Here is a 17,160-nt window from a genome sequence, read left to right on the forward strand (position 1 = left end):
GAAGCAAGGGCAGAAATGCCCCAGCAGCCCCAGGCACTGCTGGTAACAAATGGTCAAAGCAGAACGGGGTGGTCTGATCCCTGCACAGCTGGGTCCTGTGCAGAGGAGACCTCAAAGGATGGGGTGAAAGGGAGGAAGTTTGGCTGTTGGCTGGGATGAGATGCCACCTGACAGGCTTCAAATACCACCATGGGCTGCAAATGGAGGAGGCAGTGAAGGGAGACATGAAACATCCCTGTTAATGCAGGGTTCAGGAGGAGGCAGCAGATGCCACTTAAGCCCCCTCAGGAGCAGAGTGAACCAGCGAAGCCTTTAATTACTTTAATCGATTTTTATTTGAGGACTGCTGAGCCATCCCAGAGGCAGCAGCTGCAGCATTTCCCATGCATTGTTGTTCTTGGTCTCTCCATGAGCACATCGTGCACCTCCCTTCAGTCTGAGCCATCTCCATGACTCCCTTGTAACCCCAGTGCTGCAGGCAGCATTAGCCAGTGCTGGATAACCTCTGCCCTTGCCCTGGAGGGGCTGGAAGCACACTCCTCTGTGTCCTGCCCAGCACCCTCAGCCGTGGATCAAACCCTTGTGCCGCTTCATGTCGTGCATGAAGGCAGAATTTCAGCCTGGGCTAGCTGTGTCCAAGCTGGTTCCCTGTCTCATTGAGCCCATTTGAGCAGTCTCAGGACCAGAATGCCAGCCTGTTTGGAAGCAGGGAGTGGGTTATGTTAGGTGTTGGAGCTGGTTTACTGGTGCTGTCTAGGTGCTTGGGATGGAGAAATAAGAAAGAAAGCTGTGATCTCACTCTAGTTGCTAGAGCAGCCTCACTGTAATGAATTTGGCTTCTGAGGGCTGGGATGCTACAGCATGTTATTCACTTTAAAGGCTACAAAAGCCCAGAGCAGTGTCTCTACTTAGAGTCCCCATGTGACACCACCTGTGGGACCTTAAAGGGTTGAAGAAGAAGAAGGCAAGAGGCAGGATAAAGTCACCTTAGAGGGCTTCTGTGGGGGTTTTGGGACTAGCCATGGCTCAGCTCTCCCACTCTGCACTGTGCTGTGTCAGACAGATGAGAGAACTTAGAGATGTTTGCTGTCTCATGATGCAGAGCTGTTATTTTCTGCATGTGTGTTATTTTTGTCCAGAAATGTGCTTTTTATCACTAATGTCCCCACTCCTGAGGCACTTTGGGACTTTTCTGGTGTGCATCTGTAGCTCTCATCCCTGCTCCTCTAAGCAAGGCTTGTTGCAGGCAGCAAATGCAAACCCTTCTCCCCAAGAAGCACAATGCTCAAGGACACTGAAACATTGTAGTTCCTGGTTACCATCTGGTTTTTGGATTTGCTCCCGGGGCCAGTGCCACCAAACAGCCGTTGGCATTCTGTGACTGTCAGAGAGACTTGTTCTGCTCAGGGGCCTTGGCTCCTGCAGCCCCTCTTGCTGACAGTGGAGCAGCCCTGGAGCCCTGGCTGATAAGGGGGGGACAGCCAGGGTTGCAGTGTCAGAGCATGCAGGGTCCCTCGGAGGGATCTTGTGCTGCCCAGGCACAGGGATGCTTTCAAAGAGCTGGCAGGGACACTGGCTACCAGCTTTCTGAAATGCTTGTCAGGGAGAGCCAGGAAAGTCCAGCCTGCTTCTCTGTGGGGCGTGATGGAGCAGAGGTGTCCCAGCTCACTGCCCTGGAGTAATATTTCCTCCCACGTGAGAGGGGCTGCTGGACCATGGGTTTTCCTTGGGGTGTCACAAGGTGCTGGCTGTTTCAGACCTCTTTGTCTTTCTGAAGGCTAAAACACTTCTCTGGCCAGACTGTGGGAGTCTCTCACTAGTGGGACAAGTCGTGCTTGTGGGGAAATCCCACCAGAGGCTCCCAGAAATGCTTGTCCTATCTAGCTCAGATGGAGAAGTTTTAAAAGATGTTCTCAAAGCCCTGTTTTCAGCATGGGTAGCCAGGTACTGTGGTTTGCCTGAACAAGCAGAGCCTCTCTCCCTGGCACTGGCGTGCTGCCTCTTGTTGTTCTAAACCAGCCACAGAGCAAAGCTCCCTGCTCAGCAGCAGGGCTAATCCAGGCTCATCTGACATTAGTGTAAACTGACACTCTTGGGAATTTGGGGACAGAGAACTTTCCCTGGGGAAACAGCTACTATGCAAACTCTGCCTTGAGAAAATGTGGAGAAACGAAGTGGAGAGGTACAGGTGCCTGGGAAAAACCTCCTCCACTGCCAGAGGGTCTGGAGCATCTGCCCTGGCACCCTGGGGATCTGTTCCTGGTGAGGCTGTGCTTGCAGATTATTTGAAGGATGTTTGCTGAGGTTAGAGGGATGTCAGCCACACCAGTGGCAGAGCAGAGGACTCAGCAGGGAATCATCACCAGCTCAGCAGCGTCCATGAACCAGCCTGTGGCAAAGTCCTTGCCTTCCCTTCAAGAGAAGGGCACACCAGCAAAAGTCTGTGTCTTGCTGGAGCCCTGCTGTTGGCTTGGGCCCACAGAACACTGGTGATACGAGAACAGGTTTTTTGGGACTAGATGCAGCCTTTTAAAGTAAAAATGTCCTTGGAGCCACGCTGGCAGCCTTTCCGGTCCCTTTTGTAGTGGAGCTGGGGATTGCCTTGCACTCCACAATCCACTACTGTAATCCCCTTGGAGTGCTGTTCTGGACTAAGCTTAAAAGAGGTGCAGCCGAGACTGCTAATGCAGGCTGTGCTGGCGAGGGGTGCTGAGCCCTGCTCTGTGCTCCCTGTGGCTCCTCTCTGGGCTGATAGATGGGTTCAGGCCTGGCAGGTGCCTGTGCCCTGAGCTGTGCCTCAGGTCCCTGAGCCCTGGTTCTGCAAGGGCTGGGGGAAGGGGATCTTTCCTGCCTGTCACCTGGACTCATCCTGTTCTTCAGGAGAGCTGGATCCTGCTGTTCATGCCCACACTGGAAAGGCAGCAGAAACAGTTGTCTTGTTTTCATCTCCCATCAGCATCAGCCTAAGGGCAAAGCACCCACCCAGGAGCTGCCAGTCTGACATCCCTGCTTGGTGCCAGCTGGGCAGTGGCACAGGCTTTTGTCAGCCCAGGCAGCATTTGGGAGGCTGAAATGGGAGTGACATCTCTGACCTTTTGGTACCCATGAAAGTAAAACTGCCTCAGCTTTTAGGAGCTGCCAGGAAGCTGGAGAGCCCGAGCTCTCGGCAGCATCTCAAAGCCAGGCCATTCAGTACTGGGCTGTGGTGGGATCGTGGTGTTTCAGAGAGAGGGAACAGTGGGGAAATCTGTCCAAAAGCAGTCTGCTCTGGCGGTCAGGAGGCTGGCATGGGCTGCTTTGTATGCAGCAGGGCTTAACTGGGTGGCGCTGAGCCAAGCCTGACCTAACCAGCTTATTTCCCTGCTTCCAGTAATGCCTCTACAAATGTGCAGGGGCCTGAAGGTCAGGGCCACGTGAGCAGGGGCCTGGGGATTAGCTGTGGGCAGAGCATGGCTCCTCCTGGGTGAGTTGTAGCCCTGAGCCACGGGAACAACCACGGCTCCCGTGTGTGCTGGAGCCAGCGTGGCGTCGGTACCTGGGATGGGTCCTGGAGCAGCACTGGGCTGGCTGGGAGCAGCACCTCCTGTGCCTGGCACTTGTCAGAAGACCAGGAAAATAGATAAATGTTTACTAGTCTCACTTCAACTCTGATTTTCCTTCTGGGTGTTGGTCACAATGGCCAGTGGGTTGCTTTTTCACATGTTTGCCCTGCAAGAGTGTGTAGCTCTGGTTTTGGAATAAAGTCCAGCAAGTTTACAAAATTCTGAAAGACACTTGGTGCCCATACCTCTGAAAACCACAGTCATACTCAGCTGAGCAGGAAGGGTACCTGTGGGGCAAAGGGTGACTGCTGTCCCCATTCCAGTGGAAGTTATTGACCTATTGTGGTGCACAAGTGTGTTTCTCTTAGAGCTGGGAGATGAGCTATGGAATCCTTATTCCAGACACGGCATTGTAACCGAGCAGGGATGATGCATCACTAGGCACTGATGTCATCAGCCATGGAAGCAAAATGACATCCAACAATATCCTCAGCACAAGCATCTCCAGGCACCTCTGCAGGGCTCTGACTCTATAAAACTGTCTCTGTTTGACCACTCTCCCCAGGGGATTTGGAGGAGAGGGATACATGTTGGTGCTGTGGGACCTGGCAGAGCTCCTCCCTGTCCTGGGAGGGAGCTGGCACCAGTTCCCAGTTCCCAAGTTCTGGGCTTGCTCTGCGCTGCATCTACAGGAGACATCCCAGAGGCTGCTGGATGCATTCAGAACAAATCTGACATTTCTCCCCAGAGAACCAAACTTTGTCTGTCCTAATGCAATGCTTGCAATGCTCTGATCCCCTCCATGCTGTCCTGAAAGCCCCGGCAGGCCCCAGTGCTGAGCCCATTAGATGGAATTACTTAATCCGGCCCCGATGAATGGCACCCTCACCCAGGAGCGGGTCCCTTCCCTCTAATCCCTCGCCGCCCTCGGCAGCACACACGGGGCAAGACAAGCAGCACGTGAGCAGATGGTGCCTTCTCCACCCCATCTCAGCACCAGAGCCCTGAGGAAACCGCCCCGTTACCTTTTTCCCGTGAGACGCTCCCATGGTCGGATGTGTTGGCTGCTCTCCACTCTCCGGGCTGTGGGACCAGGGCTGTCTGTGTTACTCCAGGGGGGACAGGTGCCCGTGCTGCTCCCGGCCCCTCCGCGGCTGCTGTGGGGAGACGTGGGTGAAATCCAGCCCGTCTGTGGCGGGGTCGGGTGGGAAAGCTTGCTTTTCCTCCCTTCTTCCAGCACGTGGAGAACTCATTTTCTTCATGCACCTAACGGCTGGCTCGCACCCAGGCTCTGCCTGGGCACAAAGGCAGCTTTCATGCTGTGGATGCCCGGTTTCTAAGCCGGGATCCGTATTTTGAGAGGCTGTGGAAGATTACAGTAATTGCACTTGACAGGGCAAGATGTCACAGGATGCGGATTCGCCCAGCTGCGGCCCGGCACCCGCAGGTCCTTGCCTGTGGCATCTTTCCTAGATACTCCTTTGGTGCTTTGCCCAAATGAACCCTAAAAAATAAAGGAAGATTATCCCTCTGCTGCCTGTCTGCATTCTGGCTCTTGGCTCCTGTTGCAGCAGTGGATTTTGCAAACTTTGTTCCCACAAACACCCCAGGCTGCAGCGTTGGTGCCTACTGTGAGCCCATGTTACCTGAAGCCGCATCCTGGGAGTCCAGGAGGGTCAGGCTTGTGTTTGGTGAAGACTCTGGGGATGCAGCACAGTGCAAACCAGCCAGGTAGGTGTCTGTCCCTGCAGTAACACAGCTTTCAAAATGCCACAGCATTGCAAAACCTCATTTGGAGATTACTGTCCCTGCACACCCTGTCCTTTTCAGATCCTTTTAAAGAAATTAGCAAGTTCGATTTGACTCATGAATCCATATTTATTCCCCGCCTCTCATTGTCTGGATATTAAAAAACTCTGATTTATTTATCAGGACACAGTGACTTTGGCAGGAATGGCTTTACAAAACACTGGCTGCTACTGAAGGTCCCTGCACAGGAGTTGCACTTTTAGCTCTCCCTACTTCCTGAAAATAGCGATGTACCTTAGTAACTGCTCTGTGATTGATTCAGAGCTAGTTTTAACTGCCTGTAGCATGCTGAAACATAAATTTCCTTTATTTTGGCTTTAAACCAGATTTCTAATGTGCATTGCGAAGGGGTAGGAAGAGTTTCCTGCAGCTGAATGGGGCTGGTTGTTTTTGGGGCTGTAGTTGATGCTGTGCTCTGGTTTACCCTGTGGAGCCACCTTTACGGCTCTTGGGCTGTTTTCAGTTTGGTTTATGAGTGCTTCTAGATCCTTTGAGGGGCTTAAAATAGTTGGCATATTTATGCTGGCAGTTCAGCAGGGCTGTTGTGTCTGCTCGTTGTGTTATTTCTTGCTGCTGCCACGGCTAGGGATGATTCAGCGCTTGGGATTAACCGCTGTTGTTGCAGCAGATTTAGGGATCGATTTATGGCAGAGGTTTCTCTCAGTGCCATCAGGTGTGTGCTAAGAGCATGGGAGGATAAGCTGGGATAAAATACTACACCTCTTCTGGGATTCCTCTGTGACGGCTGTTTTGGGGTTTTATTTTAGTTCTGCCTTTGGAAGTTCTTACAGGTGTTACACAATTTATGTGGGGATTTTTCCTTGTTTAGGGAAAACCAATTGATTGGTGACATTGAGTTTTGGATCCAGGGTTTCGTCCTTCAGGTGGCCAGCACAGGACAGGCTATGTGCTTTCCTGGCCTTATCCTGCCCATGCTCCTCACTTCACTCCCCTGGGGTGACCTGAGGGCTTGGATAACCCTGTGAACCTCCTGCTGGGAGCTGTGCAGGGGCTGTTGGAAGCAGAGAAGGCTGTGCAGGACAGTCTGTTATTCCGTGCAGCTCCAAATGCTCCAGGACAAACACTCTGTCCCCATGTTCTGCAAAACTGCTGGTCTGCTTCTGAGAATGGGGGAAAAAACAGATAAAATCATCGGAAATTAAAGTCTGTACATGATACAAATTCATCCCTGTCTCTGATGGCTGATAAGCCCAGCCATCACCCGTGCAGCTCATCTGATCCCAGCAGTGCCAGGGCTCAGGGAGGGGTTGGGAACAGACTGTGCTTGGCTGAAGCATCTGGACAGGAGCAGGGGGCAGAGGCTCCCCAGGACCTGCTCGGTGTTGGGCAGAAGGCAGGGACTGCTCTAAGGAGGACTGTGGGGCTTTCCTGTCCCACCTTTGGGCAGGGATCTTTCCTCTCCTGGTGGTGTCAGCTGGTTCCAGGCTGGGGTGCAGCTCCCGGTGTGTGGCTGACCCCCGTGGGTGCCAGCCTGGGAGCATTGTATCGCTCCAGAGTGATGCTGGCTCTTGGCTCTACTGGTAAAAGGCTCCCACCTATTGGTTGTGCTGCACAACTTCAGCTGCCCAAGAAACCTGCACATCCATCCATCCATCCATCCATCCATCCATCCATCCATCCATCCATCCATCCATCCTTCCATCCATCCATCCCTTCCTGAGGGCAAAGCAAGGTTGGCAGATCCCTGGCATTATCCCGACCTTTGACAGGGATGAGGTTGGATTTAACCCAGTGTAAGAACGTGATAGTAAGAGAATGGCTTCAAAAAATGCTCTGTCATTATGTCTGCTTATCAAAATCACTCTTGAACACCTGAAAACTACAGGTAGGATGGATTGTGAGTAGCCCTCCTTGAGAGCCATAAAAAAGAAGGCAAAACTGGTGCAAAATGTGGAGGGGAAAACAAGGGGCAGAATCCCTGACCTTTGCCTTTCCCCTGCTTCCAGCACCATCACCTGCTGTGAGACACCCTGAGGCTCCGGGAGCTGACACTGTCTGCTTGGGGAGAGCCCCCCAATCCTGCACCCCTGGGCTGAAGCCAGAGTGAACTGTGGAACCCCCACCCTGCTCCCGTGAGTGCACCGAGCTCCGGCCGCAGCGATCGGGCACCGCGCCGGCATCTCGGAGGATGGGCTGCCACATCCCAGCCAAACTGCCCAGAGGTCAGGGAAGGCAGGGAAGATGCCTAAACAGCAGAAAAAAAAGGGCAAAACCTGCTCTGCTCCCCCCACCCTGTCTCAACAACAACAAAGGAAGCACAGTGAGGTGGTGACCTATCCTATGCTTTTAAAAGTGACCTTAACATTTTCTAACTTTTCCCTACTTTTCACTTTTTTTCTCTTTGCCTCTCTTATTATTAAATAAAAATATATCAATTTTTTGGCATCAGCATTTAATCTCATTTTGTTTTTATCTCGTTTTTGGAAGTATTTTGAATCTTCAAAGTTCTTTCCATTTTATACACAGAGACTGTGTTTTCTTTGCTCTTCTGGGTTTAAATCAGTTTGTAACATCCAGGAATGATACTTTGGTCTGCAAATATATTAATCTACATTGCTGCATGCTATCCCTGTTAACTTCTGGCCCTATAGATATAATATAAATAGATATATAGATATAATTCTGGCCCTATATATATATAGATATCTATATCTATATCTATATATATATCCCTATGGACTTCTGGCTGTAGGAGACCACAGGACATTGGCAAGAGCTCTAATGGGAAACCACCAAAGTCTGAGCATCCTCAGGGATCACTTTATCCTGTGCCATGTGGGGAGGGGGAGCTCCTGTGTGCAGAGCTGTGGGATGGGTGACGGTGATGCTTGACTGGTGGCAGAGGACCTGGCATGCTGTGCCTGCGGGGGAGAGTGTTGATTATGCTTGAAAATGGAAGGGAGAAGGTAGTGTTTTATAATTAGAAATCTCATTTAAGAAATTTACAAAACCTTCTACAAAGTTTTATAGTTTAAAGATAGAAAAATAAAATACCCCAAATTGACCCATAGATGAGGATGGCTTGGCTCCAGCCTGGCCACGTGTCTGCTCAGGCTCTGCAGGCACTTGTACAGCTCTTCTCCAAGCCCTGAACAGTTCCTGCTGTGAAACAGCGAGTTTCTGTGGGAAAACAGCAGCTGCTGGACTCTGTGGCCTGGCAGTGGAGAGGCTGGAGTCCCCACGATGGGGTTGTCCTGTGGGTGTCCCTGGGTGACTGGTGAAGCTGCCCTCCATGGCAGGCTGGAGTTTGATGCTAGTCCATCTTCCTGGGGGCACAGCCCTCCATCTCCAACAGCTCAGGCCAGCCCTCGTATTTATTTGTCTCTTTATTATTTTTAATGTGCTGCAAGAAAAAAAGAGAGAGAGGAGGTTGGAACAGTGCAAGTTAGCAATGTGGCAAAAGTTACAGCTCGGTTTGGCATGGCGGATAATGCCACTGGTCCTTGTCTTCTGCAGACAGGTGGGTGAGGTGTAGCTCGGGAGGTGCCCTGAAGAGGATGGAGCCTGCAGAGCTCATGGCAGGCTGTACCTTATACCCATGTACCTTTTCAAAGGGGCTCTTGTTCATCAGCCCTTTTGCTCCCAAGAACACCCAGTTGTCTCGGAAGCCCAGCTTGCCCACGTAGTTGCTGCCCAGCTCCGTGAAATAGGCCCTTACTTTGTCATTCATCCTGAAAGAGGGTAAGGAGGTGTCAGTGTGGTGCCAGCTGGGTTTCCCCTCTTTTACCCTCTCTGTTGGTGGCAGCAGCATGTCCAGCTCCCCCAGCTGTGTGTTTCTGGGGAGTCTGGTGTTGTTTCTGTGGGCAAACTCACTTTGTGGCAGCATCATCGTAGCTTGCTGTCAGCACAAGGGTGCCATGCTTGATCTCTTGGAGGAAGGTTTGCAGCTTGGTAATGTCTGGGAGAGAAGAGCATTAGGGAGAGAAAAAAGGGATTTAGCGGGTACTTCTGCATGGTAGCTGAGGGAACCTGTTCTGGGTTGGTGGGAAATAACCTGACAGTGCTGGTGCTAGCCAGGATTTGGGGAATGGTAGGCTCCCAAATGATGCATTCCCCATTCTATGTTCCCACCTGGGCTCTCCTGCAGTGCACAGGACTGATGCCCTTCTTTTGATACAGCTACAGGGCAGAAATTTCTCCTAAACTTTGCTTGCTAACTCTGAAATCTAGCTGTGTGAATTTTTCTTGTGTTCCCAACACAAGAAATGAACCTGCTCGGCCACAGAGCCGCCTTCCCTGCCATCATGCCTCTCTCTGGCTGTATTGGGGGAATTATTCCTCTTCCCGCATCTGCAGGATGCTTGAATCCAATGCCCCATCTAGTGGCACATGAGCTGACTGCCGCCTTCTTCCCAGTGCCTCTCCCACCAAGCATCTTGCTTGTGAACTTGGCTGGAAACATCATTATATTGGTGATTCACCTTAAAACTCCAGAATTATCAAAAGTAGGTTGCACAGGAGTGATTGAGGGGGGCATGTCTCCCTGAGCGCCTTCATTTGTCCCGCTGTGAAAGGCAGGGGAATGAGCTTCTGCTCAGCCACCACCAGTATTCAAAAACTGAGTTACAGGTTGCAAAATATCAGGATCAGTGTAACTTCCTGATCTCAGAGAGTACCTTTCTCAAGTCTCAAGTGCCTTGGTTTATTCAGGTTAGTGAGATCATGTTTTCCAGGCTATTACATGCTTGTAAAAGGAGTGAGAAGCCAATCCTGGATGTGGAAGCATTGTGAGGACGCCAGGCTTGATGGCCTCAGGGAAAGCTGGGATTTTACCACCCAGGCTGGCAAGTCTGGTCAAAGTCCACTTGGCTTTATCATTAAATAGCTGACAGAAGCAGCTGAAGTAGCCAGAAGTGCTGGTGTGAGCCCTGGCTGGGAACCTCCGAGGAGCAGAGTGACTGTGCTTACCTCCAGAGTACATGTCGAAGGAGTTGTATTTCAGGAGCTGCCCAGTTGTTCCTGAAAGGTTAAAATTGAAAACAGAGCACAGTGAGTTTGCACTGGGCTTTGCCTGGCCGTGAGCCTGGGGCTCCCTGCAAAATGCTTTGCTCTTCCCTCAGTGTGTTTTAACTTCTGTGATGGTGACTGTGCTCCCCATGCAACACCAGATGGATGTGTCTCTGGCCCAGCCACAGTGCCTGGGATGGGGTCTCCAGGGACCTGTGCTTTCCTGGGGAAGGGAGGACCCCTGGCAGTGGGGAGAAGGGGGTCAGTGCCTGCCTGACTTACCATTCACCAGTGCAATGTTCAGGCCTCTGCCAATGTTGTTTTTCACGCTGCTCATGAGGCTGGAAAGGAAAGCAGAGAGCACCAGTGAGTGCAGGGATGCCCTGGAGATGCTGATGCCAGTGAAACTGTGGTGGGGTGAAGTGGCTGTAGATGGCAAAATAACCAGAAGTGGTAGCAAAGAAATCTATTTACATTTTTTTTTAACCACAAATACACTGTGATGACCATTGATGTGCTTGGCAGATGCCAAATTTGCCCTCTTGAAGGCCAGGCCAGCCATGGCTGCCTTGTCCCTGCCATATGCTGCTTACACCAAATCTTCAAAGCAGATCGAGGGTCCCACCACATTTGCAGCACCACTGATGATCCTGAAGGCAAAATAATTCTGGGGGCAGCTCTTCTGGTTCCCACACTTGTGCTGGGGCAGCTTCTCACCTGTGAGGGAGGAGTGGAGCTGAGAGTGATGGCTTTGTCCCCATGTGGAGACACCGGCTGTGTCCCTGAGGGGCTGAGCAGGGCTGGCCCTGGGATGCAGTGGCACACTAAGTGGGCAACACCTGGACCAACTTCTGGCATGAAGAAGGTTTGTTCTGGGGCTGGGACCAGCTTCTTGTTTGAGGTTTATGGTGCCAAGGCCAGGTGCTGCTCCAGGTGTGACACCTGGTGTGTGCTGGGAGCATTTGGAGCTGATGTCCAAGGCACCAGCTTGGGGTTTTCCTGCCCAGAGTTTCCCCATTCTTGGCCGAGGCAGGGACCTGTCAAAGACCCTATTGCCGTGTGCAGTAGGAAAATCCCCCATGTTTGGGAGAGGGGGATTTTTGCCTCAGGGAAGGAGCTCTTGAAGGAGATCTCACTCTTCCACCATCCCCCTGAACCCTGGAGTTGTGAGATGAAGTCGAGAGCGATACTCACTGCTGGGCTTGTTCATGGCACCTGTGGGTATCAAACAGGAGGATTAGACACTCTGTAGAGCTGCTGGCTCTTCCCCAAGCCAGGAGCAGCTGCTCAGGCACCAGCTCTCTAAAACTGCCTCCCATGATTGCAGACATCCCTGGACCCAGCAGTGCAGCTTCCCACCACACTGTCCCCTCCCTGCCCTAGTGGTCAGAGCTGGTGGCTAAAGCTTGGCCAGAGACTGCAAATACAAATGGTCAGGGCAAGTCTGTCCAGCCCTGGCTCCAATGGAACCTCTCGCCCCCTCCCTCCGGATCCCTCTGGAGCCCGTTGGTGCCTCACCGAGCCAGCTCCGCAGGCTGACGGCTTTCCAGCTCTGGTGGAAGTAGGTCTGTGTGATGAACCATGTGCCCAGCAGGGTGATGAGCAGCACCATGTACCGGATCACACCTGCAGGCACGGGAGAGGAGCTGGCTGAGAGCGGCAGCTGCAGCATGGGACAGGCACCGGATCATCTCTCTGCTTCCCTGGGATTTGATCCCTGTGTCCCAAGGTTACCAGGCACGGGGTGACAGCCAGCGCTTGTGTGGGTGTGGGAAGGCAGCAAACAATCCCTCACCCTCCAAATGGAGCCTGATCTCTTAATTACCATCTCCAGAGTATGTGGTGATGCCCAGATAGGCATTACTGCTCTGTTGGGAGGCACTATTCATATTTCTCTCTATGTTAAAGTAAACCTGATAATTACTCAGAAAGCTATGTAAATCCAAATATTTCTTATGTTCCCAGTGCTGGGAAGGCTGCTATCCCCCAATTAGTCACTAGCTGCAGCCGAGCAGCTGCTGATACAACTGTGATTGGCATTTGGCTTTAAAGCAGCGCTCATCAGAGCAAAACGTTCCAGTCCTGCATGGAAAGAGAGCAGAAAAATGTACTTTTACTGCAGCTGAATGGCTCTTATGGAACCAGGAATGTCTCAATAGCCATCTCTTCCCAGTCACAGAAGGTTTCACTGGGAAAAATATAACAGGCTGAAATCTACACAAATCTTGTAAAAACCTGATGCATGTACAAAGGCCCTTTCCCACGTCCCTGGCAGGGGAAGGGCAGGGCTGCTGGGCTTGGGAGGCATCATGTAAATGAGAAGGAGGCATAAAGAACCATAGAAAAACAGACAGAGAAAAGTAAATATGTGTCACTGCTTACTTGTTATCCGCATGGTGGTGGGCAGAGAGAGCACAGCTGGGAAGGACTGAGTCACAGGTCACCCTGAGGAAAGAAGGTAATGCCTTAAAGAGTGCCTGTAACCCACCAAAGGCAGGCAGATTCTAGATGAGAAGATAATTGCTATGTTTAGTTATATTTGTAATAGTGAGGATGTCATCAAAGATGTACAAATTCTTATGCAGGTTTGTTTGGTCCCACACTGATTAAGTCCCGGAGCAGGTGGCACTGACTGAGCTCGCTTCCTTCTGGATCCTCAGAACCCTCCCCCAGGTCTGCAGCCCCACGGTTCATGCCCTGCTCTCGGTGGTGGGCCAGCCTTTTCTGTTCTGCTGATAGCAGTGAGGTGGACACTTTCAATCACAGCTGTGCTGCATTTCCTTCTGCCATGATGTAAAGTAGATTTCAAATATTAGGGAAATATTTGCAAAATGCTGTCTGAGGACCGGCTGTGATCTTGCCCAGCCAGGGGAATCTCTGTGAACAAGCTTGTCTTCCTTAAAAATCCAAAGGAGAAGGGAAGATGGGCAGCACCACTGTGCTGAGGACAGCAGCTAGCTTTGTGGACACCTGATTTAAACCCAGAAATATTTCCACCTGCCAAACCCTGGAGCGTCTTTAACCCGTGGAAAGGGTGCGGCTGGAATTTGGAACATGAACTGTTTCCTACCGGGGAGAGTCCATCTGCCGCCCTCTGCCCTGCTGCCACCCCACACACTGGGCTCCCCCAGGGGCTGGGACCACTCCTACCTTTAAAATTCGGGGCTGCAGTCTGGTGAACCTCTGTCCTGGAAGCCCCGCTGGAGCCCTACGGCGAATTGTCACTTGTGAGATGGGTGCTGCGAGTTAATGAGCCTGATGTTAACTACAGCAGCCCATAGTATTTGACAGAAAATTTGTAAACGAGCTGTGCTGAGAGTTGCTTTTCCTGTTTGAAGGGTAAATAAGGAGCAACGGGCTGTAGCAGGGCTGGGCTGAATGTTGATTTCAGGCTGCTGCGTCATGAGGAATGAGAGAAAAGCTTTTCCTCCTGCCCAGCCCTGCTCCGGGTCCCCTCCCAGGGCTCGCTGTGTTACTGACCGTGGAGCAGCCTTGGGGCCCTGGGCTGGCTGGGCCTGTGTCCCCCTCAGTGCCCTGAGGAGATGCTCCCCATGGCTTCCCCTGCACCCCGGGCTGGGTTGCAGCATCACTGTCTGGGGTTTTTAGGCAGCCCCACAGTGATGTTTCAGCTGATACTCCTGGAGCCCGGCACTTCTCCCCATGAGACCCCTCTGCTGTCCCCACAGCTGCTGGGACACTGCAGCAGGGACTCCAGCACAGAGCTGCCAGCTTCCCATGGGAGACTGCGCGTAGGGAAAGCCTTGGGAGGTATTTGTGTCCCCCATGTATAGACACAATGTGTTTTTGACAGTGTGCCAGCTGAGCTCGCTGGCTTCCCAGCAGCATCTCCCCTCTCTGTGCAGCTATTCCTCACAGAGGAAGGTTGGCTGTGAGCAGGAATCTGTCCCCACAGGAGGTAGCTGGGGGGTCTGTGATGCCCTAAGCCCTTCCCCACACCCCAGCCCTCAGCACAGTTACTCTGAAACGGATTTTAAAGCTTTTGTCAGAGCTGGCATGAGCAAGCCCATTTCACTGAGCTGGTATAAGAGACACAGACCTGAAAAAGGAGAGTCTAAAGGTTTTAGAGGACAAATGTTGCCTGTGGCTGGATCTGAAGGGACAGCACAAGGCTCTTCCCTTTTGCTCCTTTCAGCATGAAGTTTATGAACACAGGGACCTTCTTCCCATTTCTGGCTCCCCATCCCAGTGCCTGATCTGATGATGGGGTTGGAAAATGGGGCCACTTCTCACAGTCTCCCTTGGCAAGTTGTGAACACTTCAGAACTGGTATTAGTTTGCTTTGGCAGCTTGTTGTCTTCCCCACAAGTGCCATGAGCAGAGCCTAGACCTGGTGAGGATTCAGACCTGGGGTGTGACTTGAACACAGTGAGCAGGGCAAAACTCCACTGGGTTTGCAAAACCTTCCCTGTCTGCTTCCCAGTGCTACAGTGAACATTGGCCTCACTGGGGTCCATTGCACAGTCCTCCCATTCACCAAAGTTATGTTTTTCCTTTGCATGTATTGATTTCATTGCAAAGGAAGAGAAATTGAAAAATAAACCAGTAAACACCAGTGCTCTGAGTCATAAGCCCATAGATAAAAGGGCTATTTTATCTTCACCTTAATCCCAGATAAAATTTACCAGGTGAAGTCCTTGGGTGGCGAAATTCCTGGAACCTGACTGCATTACAAGAGGGTGGCCCTGTCCTGGGATTTCTATTATATTATTTTTTAATTGTTTGCATTGATAATTTTTTTTTCTTCCTAGGGTTGTGCCAGAATAAAAGGCACCTGTGTCCTGGCATCAGCCAGAGAGCTGCCGGCAGGAGAGTGAGAAAAGAAAGAATTGTGATAGGTGTTGAACAGCTATTTGTCTAATAAACCTGAAACTTGTTTGCTTAACAAAACATTCCAGGAACAAGAAAGTTCTTGGACAAATACTGCTAAAGAGGCTGGTAGTGCTGAAAAGCAAAAGCTCCACCCAAGCCTGCTCTGGCCTGAAGTGCCGCTTGGCGGAGCTGAGTCACTGCTGCTGGGAAGATCAGACTGATCCCTGCCCTCGCAGGGAGGATGCAGCAGGTGGATGTTCCTGTTCTCCTTCAGTGCTGCAGGAAAACTTTACTTCCCTTCCCCACAAACTTCTGCCTTTTTTTCCATTTTTTTTTGCCTCTTTTTGCCCTTTTTTTTCCTGCTTTTGAGTCCCACATGTTTCTGTCTCTCCCAACATACTGTGAACAAAATAATTTTGCTGCAGAATGGGGATGCAACTCCAAAAAGGGTGACTGCCAGATACCCACAGCCACTGAGCCACCCGTCCAAAAGCAGGGTTTTCCTGCATAGTTGAATGCAGGGGTGCAGAGAAGGGACTGGCAGGGTGGGTGCACATCCACCCTGTGTTCAGGGTTTATCACCACAGGAGAATGGAGAATGCTACAGTGCCATTTTCAGTCTCAAAAGGAATCAGTCTGACTAAACTTTGCTGAGTTGTTCAATAGGATGGTGCTGTTTGCTTGAGAGCTTATAAATTTCCTTGCTTATAAAAATGCTTGGCTGTCTTCTGCATCCACCAAATGGCTGGAGAGGGCATCTTACAGCACAACTGGCCCTGGCACAAGCCCACAGTTATCCACGGTGTTGACCAGTGTTTTGCTGCTTTCTACCAGAAAGCACTTGTGTCCTCCTACCCTTCCATCTAGTTTGGCTTCTCAAAACTCTGGACGATGCCATCAGTTTTTTAAAGGAAGAAATTCTGTCCCTGCTGGCGCCTGTGGGCAGCAAGAGCTGGATCCCTACACCAAGTCTTTCAGCAGGGCAAGAGAAAGCAGACATCCTGAGCAGCAGCTTGACCTTGGACTAGCCCCACACATTGCACAGTGAATACCCTGCAAATTCATCCATAGCCATGCTGGTTTGGTCCCCACATCACCGAGCTGACTGCAGCACACCACAGCTCCCCTCTGACACGGGGAGTTCATTCCTTCAGCCCACGGCACCAGCACAGCTGCACCTACGGGAAGGGCGCCTGGAGCTTCCCCTTCCCCTCCAGCCGACCACAAGGAAAAAACCTTCCCCAGACAACTCCCTAACCTGCCAGTAAGTCAAAAGAAAAGTGGTGCAGGAACCCATTATTTCAGTCATGCTCTAGAAAAGGCATTTCCCCGGTCGGGGATGGGACAAGCCCACGTACCGCTCAGTGTCCCGGCCGTGCCGTCCGTCCCCGCGGGCTGTGCCGGCCCATCCCGGGCAGCTCCATGTGCTCGGCAGCGCGGTGGGGCAGCTGCCCAGCCCGGCCAGCCCTCTGTGACTCCTGGCCAGCCCTCTGTGACTCCTGGCCAGCCCTCTGTGACTCGTGGCACCTCCCCAAGCCTTCTCTCCCTGCCCGCTGTGGGGCTGGGCACGGCCCGCGGGGCCGCAGCGCCCGGGAGCAGCTCTCCTGCGGGAGGGAGGAGACACCCATGGCTGCGTTCCCTTCGGAGCTTTTCCTCACTTTGGCCCTTGCCTTTTTGGCACGTCAGAAGAGGGAGACCTCTCCCACGGTGGGCACCAGCCTGACTTTCTGCTCTTTCACCAAGGCAGCGCATTGGGCTGACAGGGGTACTGCAATGGGAACGGACGGGCACGAAGCCAGGACCAGGGTTCCCCAGACTGGGGTAAAACCAGAATAACCTGATCTGTCAGGATTTCCCCCCAGCTGTGCTGCATGTCCGTGGGCTGGCCCCGACTCCTGGGTTCTCTGCCCCTGGGGCCCCGAGTTCTCTGCCTCTCATTTACGGGAAGCTGGAGGTTCCTTTTCCAAATAAGCATTTATTTATCCAGCAACATTCCTGAACTCTAAAGGAG

The 17,160-nt window shown here is 52.0% G+C and overlaps 2 protein-coding genes across 4 annotated transcripts in view; both read right to left on the reverse strand.

Annotated features, from left to right (window-relative positions):
- The window catches only part of FAM107A (family with sequence similarity 107 member A), a 28,354-nt gene extending 23,592 nt beyond the window's left edge, over window positions 1–4,762 (reverse strand). Inside the window, exon 1 of the mRNA XM_015641335.2 lies at window positions 4,568–4,762. Coding sequence (XP_015496821.1) covers window positions 4,568–4,591 — 24 coding nt within the window. The 5' untranslated portion in view covers window positions 4,592–4,762. The remainder of the gene's footprint in view (window positions 1–4,567) is intronic.
- A 3,520-nt stretch (window positions 4,763–8,282) lies between these two features.
- Window positions 8,283–16,761, reverse strand: FAM3D (FAM3 metabolism regulating signaling molecule D). Of its 3 annotated transcripts, none has more exons than XM_015641331.3 (11): window positions 16,508–16,760; window positions 13,470–13,527; window positions 12,702–12,764; window positions 11,838–11,945; window positions 11,514–11,534; window positions 10,913–11,036; window positions 10,602–10,660; window positions 10,281–10,331; window positions 9,186–9,270; window positions 8,917–9,043; window positions 8,283–8,715 (listed from the first exon to the last, which is right to left on the reverse strand). In XM_015641331.3, exons 3-11 carry the CDS (start codon window positions 12,712–12,714, stop codon window positions 8,626–8,628), a joined length of 678 nt encoding a protein of 225 aa, XP_015496817.1. In that variant the 5' UTR covers window positions 12,715–12,764; window positions 13,470–13,527; window positions 16,508–16,760; the 3' UTR covers window positions 8,283–8,625. The 3 variants fall into 3 exon arrangements, with proteins under 3 accessions (XP_015496817.1, XP_015496818.1, XP_015496819.1); XM_015641332.2 differs by having other exon boundaries at window positions 13,470–13,558; XM_015641333.2 differs by lacking the exon at window positions 13,470–13,527 and having other exon boundaries at window positions 16,508–16,761.
- Between the last annotated feature and the right edge of the window lie 399 nt (window positions 16,762–17,160).

Source organism: Parus major, chromosome 12 (genome assembly GCF_001522545.3).
Source record: "Parus major isolate Abel chromosome 12, Parus_major1.1, whole genome shotgun sequence".
NCBI lineage: Eukaryota > Metazoa > Chordata > Aves > Passeriformes > Paridae > Parus > Parus major.

Coding starts and splice junctions, on each gene's coding strand:
- FAM3D (XM_015641333.2), bottom strand. Junction 11,037..11,513: donor TGCCATGAACAAGCCCAGCA/GTGAGTATCGCT, acceptor CCTCCCTCACAG/GTGAGAAGCTGCCCCAGCAC. Junction 10,332..10,601: donor GAACATTGCACTGGTGAATG/GTAAGTCAGGCA, acceptor TTAACCTTTCAG/GAACAACTGGGCAGCTCCTG.